The following is a 25,735-nucleotide window of genomic DNA, read 5'->3' on the forward strand; positions in this document are numbered from 1 at the left end:
CTCCAGCATCTCCAGAACTCGGTCTTTTCCAGAAGCTCGAAACTCTGGACTTCCTTCTCCCCAGGAGATACCCCTTTTGTGCTGCACAGCCTTTGGAGGGCAACCCTTCCTTCCCACTCAAATCTGGGTGAGATCCTGCCCTGTATTGAAAAGCACTCAAACCCTTGGTGGTAACAATGAAGAGCACACCTCTGAGTGAATCTTATCAACATCCTATTAACATGCGGCTCAGGGCAGATGTGTGGAGAAGTTTTAAACCTCAGGACCTTTACCTCTGTGTCCCTTCCCTGCAGCCACGTTCAAGAATCAACTTTATTCACCATATACATTGACATGCATTAGGATTTTGCTGTGGTGTGTTGGTCAGGGTGGGACATGCAACGAAAAAAAACATTCAACCGTTGAAAGGATAAAGAATTAGATAAAAATGAAGTTAGAGGTTAAAGTACAGACATGGAATAAAATGTGGATAAATACATAAATAGCAGTGTGTATTTACAATATAAACAGCATTATAAAAAGTGGTTTACAGTGTTTACAGTACAGTGATTGAGGTAATAAAGGGGAATGCGGGGATCAGATTAACTACCCAGGGTAAAAAAAACTTTTAAGATGGTGTGAAGTTTGTGTTTTAATAGCACTGTAGTGGTCTCCAGAAGGGAGCTTTTGGAAAGGGCAACTTGCCGCAATGATTTTTCCTGCCTGCTTCTTTGTCCTGGACACATCCAAGACCTGCAGTAATGGGAGATTGCAGCCAATGAATGTAGTTCTCTGATCTGACCGTTACTGTCCCATTCCTGACGACAGCATCTCCCCATCTCCACGAGGCTGAAGACTGTGGTCAGAGGCAACCCCAATGCCAATGAAGCTGTGAGAAGTGATCCGCCCAGGACTGATTGAGATGGCCCTCTTTCACCAGTCAGAACATACGAGGGAGGACATGATGGACAGTCAGTAGTCAGTCCGCGTGACCTGGGCCCGTGCATGGAAGCCACGTGAACTCTTCCTCCTTTCAAAACCAGAGGCCGGAGCCTATACTCTACTTTCATATCTGTGGAAAGAAACTTAAAGTCTCTTTCTTTCTTTAATAATGTTGAATACAATTTAGTGTGGCCAAACTACAGTTTTATAAAGTTATACCATGACTTCCCTGTTGTTAGATAGTCGATGATCAATCCAATAAAGGCGAGGGTCCCGTATGCCTTCTTCACCATCCTACCGGTCACTTTTAGTGACTTGTACATCTCCCCTCTCCACCACAGCAGGTGTCTCCTCAAATACTGTGGTTACTTAGGTATGCAGGCTGCTTGGGTGTGTCAGTTATACACCACAGAAACAGGCCCTTTGGCCCAACCGTCCTTGCCGACTTGACGCCCATCTAAGATAGTCCCATTATAATACATTAATGTCATAATAAATTAAAATTACGCCGCTTAAATTTCATCTCTGTTTCACAACACGGGTAAAATGCGGTCGATCTGAAGGCCCCTTGCGGAATATGTAACGTCGACATCATTCCCAATATAAACTGCAAACTCTGCATGCAGGGTAACGCGTTTTTCAGGGGCGGCAGTTAAGTTTAAAAAGAACAGTTAAAAGCTTCTTGTTCCTTGCAAATTCTTATCAATTTAGAGGGGGAAATGAAACTATAACCACACCTCGACCACGTGCGGGAGGGGGCGGGTTGTTACATCCGTCTAGACTAGACGCTTTAATAAACTCGTGTGAGGGAGCAGCTTCCACTTTGGTACTTGGGAGGCAGACTCGTTGTTCCGATTCCATCCGGTTAGAAGAAAATTAGAATGAAAATTGTTGGAAAATGACTTTCCGAAGAGTGAAAAGGTTGAGCCGCAAGGAGGATTACGGCAGCGCCGACTGCGCCGCATCTTGTGTGGTTGAGAACGAGATTTACAAAAGCTGCAGTGAAACTTACAAAACCGGCGCGGAAACTTACAAGGCGTCCGAACTGTACAAGACTCTCGCCTACTCGGGAGGCACACTGCCTCGCAGTCACAAGCAGGTACGGAAACAAACACGCTGACAATTACGCTTCAAAAGAGTAACACCGGCACCTCTACTTCAGAAAGACTGAAATAAATTCTTATATTCACTTGCAAATAATCCGAACTGAAACATTCAGTAACGGGCTATGTAATAAGGGTGTTTATCCATGATGCGGTATATTGGCGGGCGCGCTGTTTGAACCGTGACACAACTTTTTTGACGAGAACGATTTGCTATTTTGCAAATGTCGTTATTTTGAGGGCTGTTGCCCCATTGTTTAGAAAATAGTATATATATGCTGTGTAAACATACAGGCACAGCAGACGTGTGCTTTCGGGAATGATGAAGGTCCAGGAGCTCTTGTTTAAGTAATCAGATACAATAGATGGAATTCATCAAAAGTCGGCACCAGTGGGACATTCCTAACTTTTAAATGCTTGTATTTAAAAGTTTAATTTGGATTAGGGAGTTTTCAATATTTGGCGTTCTAAGTTTTAATTAAAATTTTTCCTAAGGGAGTTGTTAGTTTAAAGCGAAATATTTTAACTTGCAACCTATTGTTAAAATGATGATAGTCTGTCCCCCGAACATTGGGAGTCAACGAAATAAAAAGTTTCGTGGAAGCGAGATGACATCAATATGAAGTGAAACTTTTGAATTGTACAAGGAGTATATTGTGGAATAAAACAGCTCATGTAGGTGCGCTTCCTCTATGTAATTGTGATTCCTATATTAGCACGACTTGGCCAATTAAACGATTGCTTTTTTTTTGAAAGCTCGGCCGTTTAACCCTTGGTTCGGCGTGGTTGATGAGAACCCAGCTGGGGGCTTCTTTATGGTGTGCCTCCGGCCCCGTGGTGCATTCTTTTCAAATAGTGTACTGCTGTTGGAAAGCGGGTGTAAACGCGGATTACCATTGTCCTCCCCGCTTTCGGTTCCAGTCTAAGCAGCACCGTGAACCTTGTTCTCAGATCATCCTGTGATCTTGTTCCACTATGTCCAGTCCTACAGCTTGGAGACTGTAGAAATGTTGCACACAGAGAAAACCATTCGGCCCATCTCATCGATGCTGCTGGGAACAATCCAAGCAAGCCCAATCTCGCACTCTTTCCCCATTGCCCATGGACTTTAACCATAGAAAGGCTACAGCACAATACGCGCCTTTCGGCCCACAAAGCTGTGCTGAATATGTCCCTACCTTAGAACTACCTAGGCTTTGCCCATAGTCCTCTATTTTTCTAAGCTCCATGTACCTGTCCAGGAGTCTCTTAAAAGACCCTGTCGTTTCCGCCTCCACCACCGCTGCCGGCAGCCCATTCCACGCACTCACCACTCTCTGAGTAAAAAAACCTACCCCTGACATCTCCTCTGTAACTACTCTCCAGCACCTTAAACCTGTGTCCTCTCGTGCCCTGGGAGAAAGCCTCTGACTATCCACACGATCAATGCCTCTCATCATCTTGTACACTTCTATCAGGTCACCTCTCATCCTCCGTCGCTCCAAGGAAAAAAGGCCGAGTTCACTCAACCTATTCTCATAAGGCATGCTCCCCAATCCAGGCAACATCCTTGTAAATCTCCTCTGCACCCTTTCTATGGTTTCCACATCCTTCCTGTAGTGAGGCGGCCAAAACTGAGCACAGTACTCCCAAGTGGCTCTGACCAGGGTCCTGTATAGCTGCAACATTACCTATCGGCACTTGAACTCAATCCCACAGTTGATGAAGGCCAATGCACTACATGCCTTCGTAACCACAGAGTCAACCTGCACAGCAGCTTTGAGTGTCCTATGGACTTGGAAACCAAGATCCCTCTGATCCTCCACACTGTCATTAATACTTACCATTAATACAATATTCTGCCATCATATTTGACCTACCAAAATCAACCAACTCACACTTACCTAGGTTGAATTCCATCTGCCACTTTTCAGCCCAGTTTTACATCTTATCGATGTCCCGCTGTAGCCTCTGACAACCCTCCACAATATCCACAACACCTCCAACCTTTGTGTCATCAGCAAACTTACTAACCCATCCCTCCACTTCCGCATCCAAGTCATTTTATAAAAATCACGAAGAGAAGGGGTCCCAGAACAGATCCCTGCGGTTCTCCACTGGTGACCGACCTCCATGCAGAATATGACACGTCTACAACCACTCTTTGCCTTCTGTGAGCAAGCCAATTCTGAATCCACAAAGCAAGGTCCCTTTGGATCCCATGCCTCCTTACTTTCTCAATAAGCCTTGCATGTGGTACTTTATCAAATGCCTTGCTGAAATCCATATAAACTACATCTACTGCTCTTCCTTCATCAGTGTGTTTTGTCATGTCCTCAAAAAATTCAATCAGGCTCGTAAGGCACGACCTGCCCTTGACAAAGCCATGCTGACTATTACTAATCATATTATGCCTCTCCAAATCCTGCCTCTGAGGATCTTCTTCATCAACTTACCAACCACTGAAGTAAGACTCACTGGTCTATAACTTCCTGGGCTATTTCTACTCCCTTTCTTGAATAAGGGAACAACATCCACAACCCTCCTGTGTAGCTGCAACATTACCTCTTGACTCTTAAACTCAGAAGTTCAAATTAAAATACATATCCACCTCCCCTTCAGAAGCCACAGTTGGTCCTGCATCCTCTGCTTTCCAGGGTACAACTACTCAGTGTGCAAAACAAAATCCTCACACCATGCCTGGATCTTTTTGTCAAACTCAGATGAAGGGTCTCAACCTCCAAATGTTGACTGTCTGCTTCCTCCATGAGACAGACCAGCTGAGCTCCTCCAGTGGCTTGTTATTTGCTTCAGATTTCGGAGTTTCTTGTGTTTGTTCTGTTTTGTGAGCCCTCTGTTCATTGTCCCTGTTTACCCCAGCTCCACCTGTCAATATTTTATACACCTGGTCTAGACCTCCTCTGCTCTTCAAGGGCAGCTCCAGATTCGGCAGCCTACCCATGGAATCAAAATCCCCATCACTGCGGCCAGTCTAGATCTCAGCCCTTCTTCAGTCTCCCTCATACCTGGATTTAATTGTTCCACCATCGGTGACCTTGAAATCGGCCCTCAAAACCAGATCCCTCCTGCAGTCTCTTCAGGTGTTTTTTTTTAAGGACACTACAGCACAGTGCAGGCCCTTTGACCCACAATGCTGTGCCACCCATCTAAGACCAATCTAACCTTCATTCCTGCATAGCCCTCCAGTTTTCTATCATCCATGTGCCAATCTAAGAATTTCTTAAATGCTCCTGATAAACGTAAATGCCTCTAACATCACCCCTGGCAGGATGTTCCATACACCACTCTGTGTAGGAAAGCAAACTTGCCTCTGACACCACCCCAATGTACTTTCCTCCAATCACCTTGAAAATTATACCCCCCCCCATATTAGCCTGTGTGGGGGGGGGGGGGGGGGGTGGAGAAACTTCATGTGGCTCTATGCTTCTTGTACACCTGATACCTCCTAATGTGACTTGGTGTCAAGTTTTGTTTGAAAATGTTTCTGCAAAGCCTCTCGTCATATTTTGCTACCAAAAAGTTGCTATATGAACGCAGCTTGTCGTTCGGGTAGAGGGAATTGGATCTTTCGCCAACCTGTTTAAAATTAGTGAAGGATTTTGATAGTCTGTTGACCAGCAACAGCTGGGTACAGTAAACAGGGCAGAGAATTAATTTCAAATGAAAGAACTGGAGTCAACATAATAGTGAGTCATCATGTGGAAGAGAAATGGATCTGCTAAATTTCAAAAGGGAATTGAATAAATATACAAAAGGCAAGTGGGAAGGAATGGTGGGAGGCAGGTTGGGAGGGGGTGGTGGAATGAGGTTCTTCAGCCAAACAGCTGGCATGGCAAGTAGAGCCAAATAGCCTCTGTCTATAACAGTCTGTTGAGTCATAGAGTTGTTTTGGACCTTCAGGGATAGTTAGCTGGGACTTCACATCGAGATAGACTTCAGTGGAAATGTTTTAAGGTTCACCTGTCCAGGCTGGGGGTGTCACTGTTTAGTTTCAGGCCATGGATATATGCAGAGCATCCCCAGCTACCCCATCTCCCACCCCCTTGGGCTCCATAGCACCACTTGAGTTACCTGTATTATCGTAAGAAAAATTAATAAGCAGGAATCGCTATTGCAGTGGAAATGAGAGAGCAGACCTTTATCCTGGAATCCTGAGCCAAGGTATCGGTCATTGGTTGGTCGTATTTCTGTCATATTCCAATGTCTGGAGTTTTAGTGAAAATAAGGTATTTGAAACATGAAAGCAGATTAGGAACATTGAAGCATCCGTGTATCTTTGTCATTTAATAGGATTGTGGTGATTGAAATTCTACCCCTTCCCTTGTATTCCTGCTGCGTAAATTTTGACGTAGCATTCTGTGTGTGAGATGAAAGGTTGCCTGCTGCTTCTCAACCTCTTAACATATACGTACTAATCTTGTTCCTCTTTGTAGGCACCATTTGATCTCAAATCAGTGTACCTCACTGGGACTGTTCCACCTATGTGCAAGTTGCAACTTGGTTTGGTTTCAAGCGTGTGATGCATGGGAGTGTACAGTGTTTGGGGTGGGGGGGGGGGGGGGAGAACGGGGAATGGTGTTTCTGCTCCATGTGTATCCCAGCCTCCATACGTCTGGCTGCAGACTGAGTTCAGATTCATTTCTGCCCTTCCCGTCTCTTATTACCCTTTTGAAAAGAAGCAGTAGGTATGGAAAAACAAGTCACTTTGATTTGAGCACTGGTCACCTCCCTGTTTATCAAAGCTCTGATAGATCTCTGTGATCACTGCACTCAATTTGAGTTCTCTGATGTATTCCCAGAAAAAATTCTCTCTTCCCCCTCCCCCGAGAATAGTTAGAATCTGGACCACACTGCCTGAGGGGGTGGTGGAGGCAGACTTTAAGATGAACATTGGAAGCCAAAGCCTTCAGATGAGAAGTCCCAATTCTCTGGAACTTCTCTACATCTCTGTCCTCACTTTAAGATGTCTCTTAACACCCAACTCCATCTGTCCAAATATCTCCCAGTGTGTGACTTGGCATTCCCTGATACTGTTCCTGCTTAGCTTCCTGGGCTATGATGCTATATTACACGGACAAGCAGTTCTTGTTATTACTTGGAGTGGGTCTAACAGCCCCTGTGGTAAACATAGGACATAGAACACTACAGCAAAGTACAGGCCCTTCACCTCACAATGTTGTGCCAACATTTTAACCTGCTTTAAGATCAATCAAGCCCTCCCTTCCCACATGGCCCTCCATTTTTCTATCATCCATGTGCCTATCTAACAGGCTCTTAATTGTCCCTGATGTATCTGACTCTACATTCCATGCACCCATCACTCTGCTTAAAAAAATACCTCTGACATTCCTCCAATCATCTTAAAGTCGTACCCCCCCCATATTAGCCATCTCTTCCCCCCCAAGGGAAAAGGTCTTTAGCTGTCTGCTTGATTTACTACAAAGTTCAGATTAAATTTATTATCAAAGTACATGTATGTCACCCTGAGATTAATTTTCTTGCAGGTAATCACAGAACAATTAATACAATAGAATCAATGAAAAATTATACACAAAGACTGACAAGTAACTAATATGTAAAAGACAAATTGCAAATATAAATAATTTATGCTGATAACATGAGTCTTTGAAAGTGAATCCATAGGTTGTGGAATTAGTTCAGTGATAGTTGAGTGAAATTATCCATTCTGGTCCAGGAGCCTCTGGTTGAAGGGTAATAACTGTCCCTGGACCTGGTGTACCTTTTCCTCTTATCATCTTGTGCACCTCTATCATGTCACCTCTCATCCTCCTTCACTCCAAAAACAAAATCCCTAGCTTGCTGAACCTATTATCATAAGATATACTCTGTACTCCAGGCAGCATCCTGGTAAATCTCTTCTGCACCCTCTCTAAAGCTTCCCCTCTCTTCCTATAATGAACTAACCAGAACTGAACACAATGCTCTTAAGTGTGGTTAACCAGGCTTGTATGGAGCTGCAACATTACCTCACAGTTCTTGAACTCATTGTTTCCATTTTCCTGTGGGGATGTGTGTGGCTGTGCAGCAGCAAGCTGTAATGTCATAGTTGAAATTAGGAGCTGTGTACTTATGTGGGTAAATGGAGGCAAGAACTGGATGATGTATTGAAACGTTTGTAAAAGTTGCCATTGAGGGCCTGAAAACAATTCTTAGATGTCGGATCTCTTACAATGGCACCACTGCCTCACAACTCCAGAGACCCCGGTTCGAGTCCAACCTCCGGTGGTTTACGTGGAGTTTGCACGTTCCCCCGTGACTGTGTGTGTTTCTTCCAAAATTCTGAAGGCCAGCGAGTGGTGAATTAATTGACTGCTGTAAATTGTTCCTAGTGGGTGGGCGAATGGTGGAATCTGGGGCAGGCTGGGAATATGGGAGAGGAAACAGGTCGAAGGGAATGGGATAGTTTTGAGAATGGCCCAAATGATCTTGTAGTCTAAAGGTACAGAATATGGAAATAATGTATATGAAGTGCCCATTGTTTGAACCTATTAGGACAATATTGGCATTGAGGTTCTCTGCCAGTTTGGATTTGAACCAATCTGTTGCATGTGGCTCCTGCACTAGTCCTGTCTGCGCTTCACTCTCCTGTGCCTGCAGCAGGATGCGTTGTAGAAGGCTGCCGGTGCTGTCAAAGGCATTTTCAGCATGGTTAAATGTTCAGATAGAACCTGTCATAGGAATAGGCCCTTCGGCCCACAATGTCTATGCTGATCATGATGCCAGACTAAACTAATCCTATCTGCCCGTACGTGGTGCATATCCCCTATTCCCTACTTGTTCATGTGTCTCATTGCCTCATTAGCATTACTGTTGATTCTATTTCTAGCACCTCGCCTGGCGTGCGTGTGTGTGTCTATGTGTGTATCTATATATAATATAGATTACCTGCTTTGTCAATCTTTTATGATCCTGCCATTTGTGTGTATTTTCCTTCCATATTTGACCTCTCGGAGTGCCACACCTCACACTTGTCTGGATTAAACTCCATCTGCCATTTCTCTGCCCACATTCCCAACTGGTCCATATCCTGCTGAATTCCAGCCTTCCTCTCTATCCCCTACTCTGATTTTTGTGTTATCTGTAAACTTTCTGATCAGATGTTGCTTGTGAATGACTCACCGAATTTTATTTTAAAAATATTTAAGTACAGTACATTAAAGTATTTAAATTTTTTTAAAAAGAGGAAATGATAATAATGGCTAAATTAATTGAGGCCCTCTGTTGGTCGGGGTCAGCCATGGATGTTGCGCCCCAGCTGTCCACATGATACACAAGCCTGGGCAGTGCGATATGGAGAGCAAGCTGTTGCCCGTGTAGCAGGCTCCCCCTCTCCATGCATCTGATGAATCCAAAGGAACGGCAGAGACCGATACAGTTTGGCACCAGCAGCATCGCAGCAATTGCCAGTCAGCGTTGAACTCAACGTAGGACTGCCATAGGGACTCCAGCTCTGGGGTTTTCACTTGGGGTTTACTCCCAAAGGCTCTCCCGTGAGTGGGTATAGCCACAAGGCAGCGGAGGTTTGAGATCAGAATTTTCTTTCTCCTAGATGAGCTGCCAACCACTGCTGATAAGCCCCATCTGCCTGAAGCAGCTGGTTTTAAGGTGCCAGTAACCCGCCCTTGCCTCTCCTCCTGTCAGTAGGAACAATTCCTCCAGGTTTAGTAGTTAAGCCACACGTGAGGGCCAGGAGCTGGACTTGGTTGTCAGAGATGCAGGCCACTGGGAGCTTATCCCACTACCACCTCTGGCTATAGCAACCAGTAAATTAATTACATCACTGTAAATTAATTAAAGCAAAAATAAAGTTAAATAAAGAAAAATGAACACAGTCTGAAGCCAGGTTACCTGTTTAATGAAGGTTCTTGACCTCCCCCATTCAATAAATAGTATTCCTGTTTGTCAACCATCTGTAATGCGGAGAGTCCAGGTGTAATGTTGTAAGGTCCTTGGTACTCGGTGCTGAGACCAATAGCAGAACAGAAGATAAGATGCATAACAGAATAGGTTGAGAACATGCCAAACATTGGAACTTTGGCTCATTGTGGTCAGAAAGTCTGGATCATTATGGGGAGTACAATGGGTATTCCCAAACCCCAATCGCCAATCTCAATGTTCAGATTAATTCTCCAGATATTGTCAGTGCTAGTGTTGCCTATTCCCAGGTGCCCTGGCAAAGCTGGCAATTAAATGATTGTTAAATCTGAGGTGCAACTGTTCATAATACTGCCAGATTACAAGGAGCTAAATAATCTGGCAGTATCGAGTCCAGCCTTGATGAAGGGTCTCGGCCTGATTGTTTATCCCTTCCCATAGATTCTGCCTGACTTGAGTTCCTCCTGTGCTTTGTATGTGTTACTTGGGGAGCTCCAATGTGTCTAATCGATGGTGTTTCTAAGTCAGGGTGGTGTGAGGCCCTGAGGGGAAGGTGTGGTTGGTGGTGTTCACATGCACCTGCTGCCCATGTTCTTGGTAGCAGAGGTGGCAGATTTGGGAGGTGCTATTGTGGGTGAGGAACTACATGGTACTTGGTGCAGGGAGTAGTGATAATTCTGGAGTTTCAGCCACACTTTGCACTACAGATGCTTCTTGTATAAAGTAAGAGAGCTGCAGTGTTTGCTTCAGAGTTTTACTTCTGAAGCAGATGCTTATCAGATGTTGAGAGCATCTGAAAATGTCATTATGGCAACACTTCTCTCTTTATTACAACACTGCTATCTAAACACAAATCCAGAATTGAAAGCACTGAACTCCCCTTGCTCTGTGGCCAAATGCATTTCAATGATGCTTCTGACTTTTCTGAGACATTAGCAGCAATTGTTTGAAAATGGCATCGCGGAAACTGAGCAAAACAGGCTGGGTTCTGCACGAAAGGTGGACAACTTTCAATTCCTCTTCTTTAAGGCCCTGCCTGTAGTTTGTGCGCTACAAAATGGGAAATGTCACCGTTGCCAGTTTTGCCAATACTGCAGAGAACTTCCTTATTAACTGGAGTTAATTATTTTCCTTAACTCTGTAAAGGTTGGAAGATTAGAGGAAGAAGGTAACCCTGAAATTAGTCGGCAATATCAGGCCAGCAAAATGTACCTGCAAATCCAGTGACCAGAGAGACCTGATTTAATCAGTGTGTTCAAATGCGATGAAGTTATTCTGAGGGCAAACTTCCTGGTAGGGACCGCCACTTGTCCACCCTATGCAAGGGCAGTGAAATCTATCTCACACACTAATAACTGTGAGGCTGTATTTGCGTTGGGGATGGACAACAGGATGTGCCATAGTCCTTTGTCCCTGGAATAGAATAGGATGTTGTCATTGCTCAAGACAAGAAGATTGCGATCTACTCCAGTATGTGCAAAGCAGACATCTACAATACTTGTGGTACAGCTTTATTTTTTTTACATGCAACAAGTGACTATGATAGTCCATAAACACTCAAAGGCCATCGGAAAGCTGGTGGGGAATATTTGGGGATGTTCCCTAATATTTTCATATTGTCCAATTGCAATTTCTTGCAAATGGAGCAGACTGCAGCAACATGTGGACAACACTCGCTGATGAAGCATCTTGAGCAGGAGCGAATCTAACCACCTCCCCGCGACTTTCCAGGGCATTACCAGCATTGAGTTCCCCCATTGACTAGACACTCAACTGGACTGGCCACAAGTACTGTTAGAAGAGCAGGTCAGAGGTTACATGTCCTGCAGTGAGTGACTGCATCCTAACATCCCAAGGCCTTTCTAACATCTCCAAGGCCAAAGTCAGGATTAAGAACATAGAATGTAGAACAATACAAAAAAGGAACAGATCTTTCAGCCCACTATGTCTGTGCCATGCACAGTGCCAAATTAAACTAATTTGCATTTGCCTGTATATTTATTATAATTTTATTTTTTTATTTTAAGATGCAGGCTATTCCATGCCGCCCAGTTATACCCATGTGACCAATCAACCAATGAACCCGTAAGTCTTTGGAATGTGGGAGGAAACCGGAGTACCCGGAGGAAACCCACGCGGTCACAGGGAAAACGTACAAACTCCTCGCAGACAGCGGCAGGGAATGAACGTGGGTTGCTGGTGTTGTAAAGCGTTATGCTAACCGCTATGCTACTGTGCCATACCGCTGTGATGGAATACTCCCGGCTGGGCAAGTGCAGCTCCAGCAACTCTCAAGCAGCTCGTCACCCTCCAGAACTAAGCAGCCACCCGTTTGACACCCCATCTAAACACTCTGTCTCAGCACAGAAAATGCACTGCAGTTGCTTGCCCAGGCTACTTCAGAGGCACCTCCCAAATTCTGGACCCCTACCATCAAAATGGACAAGGGCAGCAGGCACATGGGAACACCACCACCCTAAGAGTCACACATGCCCTGGCTCAGTTCCTCGGTCCCTTCACCAGATGGGCCGCAACGGTTCAAGAAGGCTTCTCACCCCTTCCTTCTCGAGAACAATCGGGGATGGGCTGACTGATCAGAACGTGAATGAGCTTTTTTTAAAAAACTGCATTTATTCTAGAGAGACATCAGCTGCACACCTTCCACATTAAGCTGAACATATTGTCCCATCACCTCTAGCACCAGCGTTTGGATCCAGTTAGTACCCATTCAGATGAAAATCTTCCGTCTGAAGTGAGTTTTGAATGAGTTCTCAGACTCTGGGCATGACGACATCATCATGTACCCGTCTTGCACAAAGAGGGCGATACTCCAGACATAACTGTCCAACTGCCCATTCCGACATGTTGGTCGATAACCTCCTCTACTGCTACGATGAGGCCACTCTCGGGTTGGAAGAGTAACACATTATATTCTGTCTGGGTAGCCTCCAACCTGAAGGCATGAACATTGATTTCTGAAACTTCTGTTCATTTTTCCCCATTTCCTTTCTCTTTTTGATTTCCCCATTCTGTCTTCCCCTCTTATCCCTAACCTTCACTTCCCTCTGGTGCCCCTCCTCCTTCCCTTTCTCCCATAGTCCACTCTCTCTATCAAATTCCTTCTACCTCAGACCTTGGCTCCTCCACTTATCACTCGCTTCATCCCACCTTCCCCCTCACCTGGCTTCACTTACCACCTTGTACACCTTTCCTTCCCCCTCCCCCTCCCCCAACCACCACCTTCTGGCTTCTTTCCCCCTTTCTGGTGACTGGTCTCAGCCTGAAATATTGACCGTTTAATCCTTTCCCTTGCTGAGTTCATCCAGACTTTTGTGCTTGTGCTCTGTGGAGCTTCTGTTTGCACATTTATGAGGCACTTTGCATTTCTCAAAACCGCCACTACTGTGGGTGTGTACAACAGTGCGACACACTGCGCCCAGAATGGAGAAGAGTTCTATTCTATTAATAGGGGCACAAATTTGCACTAGAATTGGAATGACCCTTGTGTCGACAGTTCGAGACTGTGGTAATGTTCAGTTTTGTAATCAAAGTGACCCAGTTTACCAGTGTTTTCTGCCTGTCTTTCCCTCCCTCTGTAACATTGCAGTTCTGGAAATGTGCTCATATTTGGCTAGGGCGCTGGAGAAGATCGCACCAATGTGCAGGCTGCTCTACATCAAATGTACCATGGGTGACTGGACTGCATCTGCCCTAGCCTTGAGCTCTGTTTAGCGAAGGGAGTGCCCTTGACAAGGTGCAAGTTACTGGCAAGTGTAAGATGCCTCTGCCATCCCAAACCTGGGCTCTACTGGGAACGGGGGTATTGCCCTGTACCACGCAGGGCACTTTCACCATGTTCCAAGCCCACACAACACTCCAGCTCATTAGTGGCAGGCTGCAGACTTAAAGCAGGAGTTTGGAGCCAGTTCTCGCTCCAAAGCAGAATCCCTCCTCGCAGTCAGTGTGACTGGGGCTCAAGCTCGCTACACACACCACCAGTTCAAATCGTTCTGGAGGAGCAAGATCTAATTCTGGCAAGGATCAGCGGGGAGATGCATTGTCGGGTGGGATGTTCAGGGGGGTTGGGGGACCGTTTTGTCTAGAAACCAAGGAATGAGGAAATTGCTTTGGCTCTTCAAGAGAGACGGGGGCTTTAATGTGCCGATTTGAATCTGCTGCCAGTTAAAATAAAATCTAATGGAAACCAGAAGCGGGAACATTTATGATATTATAAATCATTCCCCTCATTCGCAACCAATCAGGAAAGACATTCAGCAGGAAATGGGACTGTGCAGAGACTGATGAAATATTCCTGCAATCCACACGCTGAACCCATCCGCAGAGGCCACAGCTGCTACATTATCGGCGCCTGGTTTTAATTGAAAGGCTGCCTTTCCCCATTCTATTCAGCGCTGTTTGCTCCGGCCTCGGGAGAGGAAACTGTCCTTGTGGTCAGGCTTCACTGAGGTTCAGGGATCCAGTCTCCAGCGGTGTGGATTGAACTGTTAGTGTGCACTCAGCTCTGGCTCCTGCTCCTTGGCACACTTGGCTCCAGTGCTTAGTCTGAAGTTCCTGTTCAGATTGTCATTCTGGGTCAGGGATTCCCAACCCCTTGTTAAGTCCTGGTTCATGGCATGAAAAAGCTTTGGAGCCCTTGTTCTAGATCAAGTCCGTGCTGATGATAAACTAGCTATTTATCCTGATCCCATTTTATTCTCCCCAGATTCCAACCCTCATTCACAGCGAAGTTGAGGTTGGGAGGAAAGTGAAGCATCCGGGGGAAATCTTTTGTTCATTTTGGCCTCTTATTCAATCCCATTTCTTCAGTGTCTTCACCTGCTTGAGCTGCACACTGTGCAATTCCTTCCTGACCCTCACTGCCTTTCACTCTTTGACCAAGCGTATGCGCTGATACCTCCTCCACAGCCTCATGTAAAGTGTCTGGGGCATACTACTATGTTAGAGGCTCTATTTAAATACAGATTGATGAAGGATGGAGCTTTCAGTGGATTGGAAAAGCCCTTGGTTCCTCAGCTTGAGTGAATGGAGAATAGTCTTGTCCAAAAGCAAGAAGTTCATGTGCCCCAGGTACTCTGAGAAGATGGGCACTGCACTTCCTGTACTTCAAATGCACCCAATGATTACTTCTGATCATCTTTTTGTTTGTTAATTTTTATTTATTTAGCGATACAGCACGGTAACAGGCCCTTCCAGCTCAGCAAGCCCATGCCACCCGATTACACGCTTGTGTTTAATTATTGTACTAATCCAGGTGTCTTTGGAATGTGGGAGCAAACCGGAGCACCTGGAGGAAACCCACGTGGTCACAGGGAGAACATGCAAACTCCTCATAGACAGCAGCGGGAATTAAACCACGTTTGCTGACTTGCTGACGCTGTAATAGTGTTACACTAACTTTTATACTGCTGTTTTTCAAGAACTCATTCATTTCAGTCAAGCTACTGGAGGTAGTCAGTCTAGGAGAGGACTTTGCTTTGAAGTAACAAGTTAATTGTCCTCCATATGAAAAGCAAGGATGTACTGTTAAGCCTTTTATAAGTTGTTGGTCAGACCACATTTGGAGTATTGTGAGCAGTTTTGGGCCTCTTATTTAAGAAAGTATGGATTGGAGAGGGTCCAGAGGAGGCTTACAAGAACGAACCCTGGGATGAAACACTTACGAGTGTGTGATAGCTCTGGGTCTTGTACTCGCTGGCCCAGAGGGATGAAGGGAGGATCTCATTGAAACCCACTGAATATTCGAAGAGTGAATGTGTACACTGTACAGGAGGTTCCCTATAGCGGGGCAGTCTAGGAACAGAAGACACAGCCTCAGGATACAAGGATGTCCCTTTAGAACAGAGATGAGGAGGAATTTCTTTAATCAGATGGTGGTGAATCGCTGGAATTCATTGTCACAGACAGCTGTGGAGGCCAAGACATTGGGTATATTTAAAGCAGAGGTTGATAGATTCTTGATCGGTAAGGGGTTTAAGGGTTACAGGGAGAAGGCGAGCAAATGGGGTTGAGAGGGAAAATAAATCAACCATGATTGAATGGTAGAGCATACTCGATGGGCCAAATGGCCTGATTTTGCTCATGTCTTATGGTCTCTCGGACTGCATCATGAACTAGATCACATAGACTTCAAAGGCAAGAGAGCATGGCCCATAGACCTGTTCCAGAGAGAAAGCATGGACAGGTGCCCCAGTTAGGTATTCACTGACAGAGAGATAGAAAGTTTGTCAGCATACATGGCCTTCTGCTGCTTGTCAATGGGCATGGAAATGTACCAGTAATTTCCTGTAGCAGCTTCCTCTTACTCTCCTGGCTGAATTCACCATTGAACAACACCCTGTCCATGTATTTGGAGGGGGGGGATGGGGATGGTGGGGCTGGACTGATTGGTGGTCAACCATATTGTGGCACTGGCATAGCACTGCCGTGCAGCAGCCTTTTGAGATGGCACAGCACAGGTTTACCACCGGGAATTAAAAAATCTCATTTCTCTGTTGTCTGTAGATGTCTGCCTTGTGGAATATTAGTGAACTTTTTCATAAGCCCAAGCACCGATCTTTTCATCCTTGTGTTTCAAACCTTAACCCTCTCAGTTGCTGTGAATTCGCTGGGGTATTTGCATTCCTTTGATTCTGACCCCTCGTGCTTTCTTTGCTCCACTACGGGTGGCCATGCCTTCTACTGCCTTTAAGAACATGAAACTTCTCTTTTGGATCAAGCATTCAGTCTGTGTCTTGTCACAGCTGGGCCGTGACTGGAGCCTACGCAGGGGGAGATGGGAGAGGCACCAGACATTGGAAATCCCGAGCAACACACTAAAAGCTGAAGGGATTCAGCGGCTCAGGCAGCATCTGTGGAGGGAAATGTACAGTTGACGTTTCGGGTCCAGACCTTTCATCTGGACTGAGAGTAAAGGGGAGGTGGTCAGTGTGGAGGGGTGGGGCAAGAACTGCCAGGTGATGGGTGGATCCAAGTGAGGCAGATGGAGGAGGGGAGGGTGGAGGTAGTGAAAGAGACTGGGAGATGACAAAACCTCTAGAGAAGCAACACACAAGCTGCTGGAGGGACTCAGCGGGTCGGGTAGCATCTATGGAGAGGCATAAACCGTCAAAGTTTTGGGCCGAGACCCATCATCAGAGCCTCTAGAGAAGGGCTTATTATAAATTAACAAGTGCAATTTCCTATCGTGATGGAAATTTGTGTCAAGTGATGCAAATCGAGCACCAAAGGAGCAGCCCAGATATAAACACTCCACTTAGCCTCGGGTCTTTATTGCAGGGTTAATCAGTCCCTGGCCATGTTAATGTAACTGACAGTTGTTTTCCTTCCTGACGTTAAGCTCCTTGCCATATAGATGGAACGCTGCGACTGGGATAAGCAGTAATTACATTCCCTCGCCTCCTCCTTTGAAGCTGACTGGTAACTTCTTGTTGCAGCCTCCATATGGTGAGCGGGGTGCTTAAAAGGTCGGCACTGGATTAAGCCACCCATGCTTTTCCTTTAAGGACGTTGCCGATGGCACTGCTGGGTACAATCGTGAGCCAGACAGGTCCGTCTGTGCCGAGTTATCGGGTCTTGATTGGAAGTGGCCTAGTTGGCCAAGGCAGCTGAAGCCCCGGGAGAGGAAAACTATTGGTCAGGATTCCCACTCAGCTTTGCTGTTTCCTGGCATTAGGTGCAACTGTCCAGACCTCTGCAGACACAGCCGTGAATCCCTTCTGTGTTATACCAGGGTGTCGTCTGGCAGGAGGTACAGGAGCCTTGGGTCAGGAACGGTTGAAACCCCCCAACCATCAGGCTCCTGAACCAGTGTGGATAACTTCACTCACCACAACTCTGAACTGATTCCACAACCTAAGGACTCTACAACACATGTTCTCAGTATATTTATTTATTTTATTTACACAGTTTGTCTTTTGCGCATAGGTTGCTAAGTCATTGCATGTAGTTTTTCATTGATTCTATTGTATTTCCTCATCCTATTGTGAATGGTTCTTTTTTTTGTCGCACCCAGAGGCCCTTTTTGCTGTTTCCGTAGCATTTGTCAGTTTTTTTTAATGAGGCCAAGTTGCTAGCTCGATGCTCAACCCAGCCCGATGGAAAGTGTGCGGGGAGCCGGCTGGATTCGAACTCGGGACTGTTCAACTTGAAGTCCAGTGCATTCAGAGCCTCTGAGCAGCGTATGGTATTTTGAAAATAAATTTACTTTGAACTAATCCACTTGTTCAGAAGCCAAGCTTGAATAATGTGCTGATAGTGACTTGGTGGATGGCACTCCACCTAGGGGTCCAGGAGGATGCCCAGGTACCACCATTTTTGCTCTGTGCCAGGTAGCTGTTGGTATCCATTCACAGCGCCTGCTGCACAAAGTCTTGCTGATCGCTCATTGTTGTAGCTGCACTTGTGGTGGCGAATGAATGGGTCAAGAAAAACACAAAATCGCGAAGAGTGACCGTCCAGTGACTTGGGCCCCTTGGCTTCAGCAAAACAGTCAATCTGCATTTGTAACTGATTTCAGCTCAGCCCTTTTCCTTAAAGACGTGCCGTGCCGGCAGAGGGTAAGCTAGCCTCGCCAAGTCTTGATGCACAATAAACATTGTGCACCGATCCATGTTTACTTTTGCTCACCGAATCCTAGGGGGGTGGAGGAAGAGGCATTTTTTTTAAAATCAAGGAAGAGGCAGCCAGTTTCAAACTTCCTGCGTTTGGGAATTGTGCTTGTGGGTGGGACTGAAAAGCATTTAAGCCTGTGTGGTTTTTCACTAAATAGCTAACTGGAAGTTCAGGAGAAATGTTTTTCACTCCCAAAATGTGGACCAGTATTGCATGGAGCAGTTGTGGTAAATGCTGTAGGTTAAGAGAAGCTGGATGAGGAAGAACACAAGAAACAAAGTTCAGATGAGGGGGGAAGGCTTGCATTGAACTGTGGGGGGCTGAATGGCCAGCTGTTGTATATTCACAGTGGAACTTCATCCTGGCATCTCTTGAAGACCTTGACACACAATGGGTTACAATACTAGGTGCCCTTGCTGGAGTGCCCCAGTTAGCAAAGGCCAATGTGTTATTCACCTACCGGAAAATTAGAACTCGGTTCAATCTCAACATCACGTGTAGCTTCAGGCTGGGCAGTGCTGGGCAAAGGTCAACGAGGGCTGATTTATTTTTTTGTTTTTACTCCCATCTGGCCCAGAAGGAATGGGCCAGTTCAGAAGCCCGAATTGTCAGCCCAGCAGGAGGCGGGCTGTTTCACTGCAGCCCAGCTCCCTCTGGCTAAGTAACAAAGCTAAAGTGTACATGTGTCAAGTGAGTTCATAAAATCGTGGAAGATGGGGCTTGGAGCTGATGCATCAGTTGTGGTTTAATTGAAACGCCAGTTGTTGTGAAGATGAAAGAAAGCAGCTTCGATCGCTGGAATGACCTGGCTCCATTGCCGTCCCAGTCAAGACAATTAACAAAATGATTCCATTCTTTACAACAAATATAAACCAGGGATTGACTGTGTATAATGTCACTTTAGCTGGAGCTTGGGGCCAGACCAAAGACCCATTCAGGAAACACGTTGAGCTGACGAAGGAGCTAAAGAATTTCCTGTGAAAAGATAAGGGCTGTTGTACTGTGGAGATCTGACTTGATGTATTAACCCCACATAGGTTGCAATAATCCTTGGAAACTCAAAATCCCAGTTTCCAGGCATTCTAGACTGATTGCTGTGACACTGGCAGCAATTTGGGAGACAAATTAAAGAGATGTCAGAAAGAAAGCTTTCCCTCTCCTCATTTTAACTTTGTGCCATTTTTTTGTTCATGAATTTCATCGCGGAATAAAAAGCGACGTGGCAGACTGTAACATTGTAACAGTGACTGTCTGTCTCCCCTTTCGCTGTGAAAATGGGTGACATCTCCCTGTCCCTTGTTAGTGAGAGAGCGAGCCTGTGGCATGTCACACTGTCGGGTGAACAGTAGATTCTGCTGACGGCAGACCCCGGTCTCTCAGTGGGTGCTGTGCTGTTGGGTGGTGGGTGACACTTTTTGCTGAAACCTGGGAGAGGGGGCTTTGGGGCTCTGTTTTTACTGCTGTTCATTATTTTGAGTTTCTTCTGTTTTTTGTGGATGTTTGCGAAGATCATGAGGACGGGAATGTTGGCAGGAATGTGGGGGTGAGGGATTCGAAGGTGAAGTGGCCCAACCAGAGATGGTAGTCCCACTCTGGAACTGTGGTAAAGGAATGGTCATAAATTACTGTGGGGTGCAAATCAAGGTACAAAGTGTAAGGACTTTTATCCACTCTAACCCTATTCCTTTCCTACAGTTAATAAGCTAATAATGCAATGTGGGCCAAAGGGCCTGTAATGTTGTGCCAACCTATACAAAGATTAATCATGGGATAGCTAACACTTCCCTGTTACATAGCCCATAACTTTCCATTTTTCTTTCATCCATGTACCTATCCAAGAGTTTCTTAAATGTCCCTAATGTATCTGCCTCTACCACCACACCTGGTAGGGCATTCTGCACACCCACCACTGTGTGTGTGTGCTTTTTTTTAAAAAAAGCACCTATCTCTGACATCTCCACTAAGCCACCTTCCACTCACCTTAAAAAGGTAAGACTCGGGTATAATCCATTGATGCCGTGGGGAAAAAGGCACTGGCTCACCACTCAATCTACGCCTCTTATAATCTTATGCACCTCTATCAAATTGCCTCTCATCCTCCTTTGCTCCGAAGAGGAAAAACCGTAGTTTGCTCAATCTTTCCCAATAAGGTATGCTGTCTAATCCAGGCAGCATCCTAGTAAATCTCATGGAACCTGTTCAAAAAAAAAAATCAACACCGCCCCCCCCCCCCCACTCATGTGGGGAAAAAATCAAGCAGCAGCGACCAAAAAAAAGCATAAACACAATATGTAAAAGAATTGAAAGAGTGGAGTTGAGGCATATTCAGTTCAGCTCATTTGACCACAAGTCCATTCTTGAGATCTTGACATCATAGCATAGGCACCAGTTTATTCAGTACATCAAGGTTTGGACATTTCCAAATTGCATCTCATTGAATAACAGCTGAAGAATGCTCATTGAAATCTGAAGGTCTGACTTCTCTTGCAGAGGTCATTAATGAAATGGAAAACGCTGACGGACGCTCCTGAGCATGAAAGGTAAGATACACCTTTATTTTTGAGATTGGGTTCAGACTGGAAGATCTCAGAGATGGCGCCTCAGAGGAGTAAGCTCATCGATAATATCAGACTAGTATACCAGTGCAGCAAGTAGTGCCACTGCCTGGGACCCAGGTATTGGGTTCTTCCACTACTGGAAAGGAATGGGTGAGGAAGCCCCTCAATAGAACTGTACTGAAAACATTGACTATGAATGTAAGAATAAAAAGGGATTGCTCAGTTTGTTTTTTTTAATAATTATTATGAATAAAGTTTGTTTTGATTTATATTTTTTAAAAAAAGAAGCCTGGGTTTGATCCTGACCTCTGGTGCTGTCTGTGGAGTTTGTACATCCTCCCTATGACTAGTTGGGTGCCCTCAGGGTATTCTAGTTCCCCCCCATATCCCAAAGGTATGAGAGTTGGCAGGTGAATTTCGCCTAGTGCAGGGCTGAAGGATAGGATCTGGGATGAGTTGATGAGAATCGGGTTTGCTAAATTACCTGCCAGTATTCTTGAGTAGGGATCACACCCCATGACACAGTTCCTGTTAATTGGGGTGGTGGGAAGGAAGAAATTTTGGAAGGTGTAAAAGATAACATAAAAATAAAAGTGTGCCATATTTTTAATTGAAGGTGTTCATTTTTTTGCTCATCTGTCTTAAGGAGAATTATTACCTTAGAAAAGCAAGATGATGAAGCCTTTGGATTTGAAATTCAGGTATGATTCATTTTACTTTCCACCATCTCTAAGCCCTTTGTTCCTCTCATTGCATGTGGTCTATCCTCTGAGGAGAGGAGGTGGTTCTGCAGTCGACTCTAGAGTTCACCTCTGCCCTCTCCCTCTCCCTGCCCCTTGTGAACAGTCATGCCCTTGTACGTTTCTTTGGTATTTTGTTGTATTTGTATTCAGAGGCATGTTTTTGTTTTTCTGCTCTGCTTGCAGACGTATGGCTTGCATCACCGAGACGAGAACACGCTGGAGATGTGCACGTTTGTGTGTAGGGTCCGTGAGAACAGCCCAGCTCAGATAGGAGGATTGAGGCAAGGTAATTAATAGATAGGAGGAGACGTGTGAATCCAGCTTCCTGTGTCACCTTTTTCTTTGTATAATAAATGCACTCAGTGGCCACTTTATTTGGTACCTCCTGTACATAATAAAGTGGCCACTGAGTGTGTGTTCGTGGTTTTCTGCTGCTGTAGTCCATCACTAAGGTTGGACACGTGCAGTCGGAGATGCCCTTCTGCACACCTCTGTAACATGTGGTTATTTGAGTTACTGTCAGCTTGAACCAGTCTGGCCGTTCTCCTCTGACCTCTCTCAGTTACAAGGTGTTTTCACCCACAGAACTACTGGATGTTTTTTTCCCCCACACCATTCTCTGTAAACTCTAGAAACTGTTGTGTGAGGAAATCCCAGGAGATCAGCAGCTTTTGAGGTACTCAAACCACCCTGTCTGTCACCAACCATCATTCCACAGTCAGAGTCACTTGGATCACATTTCTTCCTCATTCTGATGTTTGGTCTGAACAACAACTGAACCAGGAACATTTCTGATTTTTCTCCCCACCCCCATCTCATTCATGCTCTGACCCTATCACTGAGGCAGACTGACTGGTGCTGCTGGCACAGGCCATCCCACAGAGACAGACAGACAGAGATGCCCACAAATACACCGAGGGGCACAGCCTCACCTCATTTCTCTGGGTAGAAAACCTCACCTGGCCGATCCAGTTTCTTAACTAGAAGTTGGTGGACTTGCATCTGATAGAACGTTAATTATTTGTCAAAGTGATGGCTTAAGGCAAATGTTTGGACAGAACTAGTGGAGACTATGGGGAACAAGCAGAAGATTGGATTATTGTACAAGTGGGAGCTATCCCAGAACATTGGGCCAAATGGCTGTTGTCTGCAAAGCCACCAGCAGCTGAGAGAGATCGATTTGATTCTGTGTAGATTGCCTTCAGCCGACAGGGCCACAAATTTTGGCGGCAATCTCTGCAGGCAAGCTCCCTGTGACACAGGGATTTCCACCAAGGCTCAGTACCATTCAGCAGGAGACAATAAACAACACTGGAACAATAATGTAGTCGCAGTTAGCGCATTGAGGAGTGGAGAGGAGAACACAATTAAGAGGTGAGAAGAGATGGGCTGCGTGTTGGTGGTGAGGATGTTGAGCAAGATAAGCTGACTGCTTTCACAAACTCAAAATCTGTTAATAAAGTTTCCATTCAGCAAGGAACCAGGCCTCTATATATTAATGGTGTAGCACTGATAATGATCTCGCTCTGATGAAGCTAGAAAAGTCACAGGATGCAAAGTGCTGAGGTGCTTATTATGTCCACTGCAGGACGTGGATCCTGTTCAATGGCAACAGCAGATCGTGGGTTCAGGCCTCAAACTAGATACTAACAGGCTGACCTATTGGCACAGTTACCGGGGATGTGGGCATCCAACGAACTTGTTTGTTCCTGTGGTGTTTCAGCGGCTCAGTTGCTGGCCTGGTAATACAGAGGCCTGGACCAACAATCCAGAAACCTGAATTCGAATCCCAGCATGGCAGCTGTGGAAAATAGAGGAAGTAAACAAAATAACAAAACGAACATATTGCCATATAAACCCAGCTGGTTCACTAACTCTTCCTGAGGGGAGGAAGCCTTACCCAGCCTGGCCTCAAAGTGGGTCAGTCTGAAATGGCCCAGCAAGCCTCTCAGTTCAAGGGCAATTAGAGATGGGTAGTTAATACTGGTCTTACAAGCAATGCCTCACCCCAAAAAAGTTAATAAAAACATTGGAGAAAACTTAAAACTGAGCCCCTTAACTATCTGATTCTGGTTGTCAGAAACACCTAGAAATTGGATTGTGTCAGTTTTTCATTGTGCTGAAACATGGTTGTGATTAACTACAACACCGTTGTATCCCCTACAAATCTCACAAAATTGGTCACATTTCAGTCTGAAATGGCCTTGGTTTTACACCTAGAAACCAGCACTGGACTGGACCAGGACCTGCATGTTTCCTGTTTGGTCTGAACCCAGTTTTTGTGCATCATCTGACAGTGTGTTGCACAAGAACCAGACCAGTTCTTAAAGGCTCAGTCTCCACATGGAGATGAAGGGAGGCTGTAGGGGAGAATGGGGCTGCTCCCATATTCAACCAAAGGGACAATGGAGGTCCTGTACGGTGGGAGACAGACCAGGGGAGAGATGTCCTGAGGGATGGGGCCTTGAGAGTCACCAGGGCCAACACCAGAAGGTCCTGGCAGGAGATGTCTGCAGTGATCTCCTCCAAGAGTGAAGAGTCCACACACACTGGGCTTACACTGAAGTAAATGTTCAAGGTGTCCTGTCTACCCCTGTAGAGTGGGGACCCACAGGGAACGTATTGCCTGTGGGGGGGGGGGGCCCAGTTCTTCAAGTGAGGTGTCACTCATCAGGAATGACAGGGACGCTTGCAGCCGGACGTTAGGTACTAGCAGGAGCAGGGACTCACTCACTGAGGTATTGTGGTCAGTGTAGGTGGACCTGTACATCTGGATAGGAGGAGGTTTGTATCTGGTTAGGCTTCTCTGTCTGGTTTCTGGTGGGGACTCTGGATCACTCGAACAGGAAGTCCCTTCTGTCTGTGTGGACACTGCCTGCCCTGTGATGAGCGGGAGAAAATCTGTGGATTGTATGAGGGATGTCCCCCTACTTTACTCTTCCTCCTGATCCCCCTCCTCTGCGGGATCTACTTCATGGGCCTTAGGCTCTGGATCAGCTGGTGTAGCCTCCGGAACCTCATCTCGAGGAGACCAGTGGTGTTCCACAAAGATTCTGGCCCTTGTCCTGGCACTGTACTTCTGTGGACAGATAGCACCTTGGAGCAAGGAGCCAGGGTAGGAGAGCGAAGCCTTTGTCTGCTGGGATCTGTCCCTTCGGGCAATAGGAATGCCTGACTGTGTGGACTCCCACTGGAATGGGGAGTGACGAGTGCCTCTGGGAAATGTGACACTAACCATCAGGAAATACTCCTGGTGATCTACAGCCACCTGTTCATTGAGGCCCAGAAAACATTCCTGTTGGGGGAAAGGCCAGGGTTATTTGGGAGATCCCTATAGGTCAATGGCCAATCTGGATCCCAGGGAACCCAGCACTGGTGGAAAATTCCCAGAGCCTGAGATGCCACTGTCCCCTGACTGACATTAGAGTGGGTGAATTTCTCCCTCAGAGGAGACGGACACAGGAGTCTTCTGTGAGGCAGAATGGAGACGCAACGTTATAAGGACACATGGAAGTGTAACACAAAAGGGACTGGAAGGACTCAGCAGACCTGGCAGCATCTGTGGAGGGAAATGGATAGTCAGTGGTCTGGATGAAGGATCTTGACCTGAAATGTCGACTGTCCATTTCCTTCCCAACCTGCCAAATTCCTCCAACGTCTTTTGTGTTGCTCCAGATTCCAGCATCTCCAGTCTTTGATGTCTGGACAAGAAAATTTTTATTTTGCATCTGGCATGCAGAGAAGTAATTTTGTAGCAGGATACTGTCCTGTCAGCCCAAGGACTATCCGGAAGAGTTGTTTATATACTGACTCCTACACAGACCAAGAATTGCTCCTGGGACCTTCCCAGGAACTGACCTTATGCAGGTCAGTTCCACATGGG

General features: G+C 45.9%; 1 protein-coding gene across 2 annotated transcripts in view; it reads left to right on the plus strand.

Annotated features, from left to right (window-relative positions):
- Positions 1-1,737: 1,737 nt before the first annotated feature.
- tamalin (trafficking regulator and scaffold protein tamalin) overlaps positions 1,738-25,735 on the plus strand; it is a 36,553-nt gene continuing 12,555 nt past the window's right edge. Inside the window, exons 1-4 of one of the 2 annotated variants that reach the window (XM_073071169.1) lie at positions 1,738-2,020; positions 21,042-21,091; positions 21,726-21,810; positions 22,036-22,138. In XM_073071169.1, the coding sequence (XP_072927270.1) occupies positions 1,820-2,020; positions 21,042-21,091; positions 21,726-21,810; positions 22,036-22,138 (439 nt within the window). In that variant the 5' untranslated portion in view covers positions 1,738-1,819. The remainder of the gene's footprint in view (positions 2,021-21,041; positions 21,092-21,725; positions 21,811-22,035; positions 22,139-25,735) is intronic. The other variant, XM_073071170.1, reaches the window with a different exon arrangement.

This window comes from Hemitrygon akajei, chromosome 18, assembly GCF_048418815.1.
Source record: "Hemitrygon akajei chromosome 18, sHemAka1.3, whole genome shotgun sequence".
In the NCBI taxonomy this organism is placed as follows: Eukaryota; Metazoa; Chordata; class Chondrichthyes; order Myliobatiformes; family Dasyatidae; genus Hemitrygon; species Hemitrygon akajei.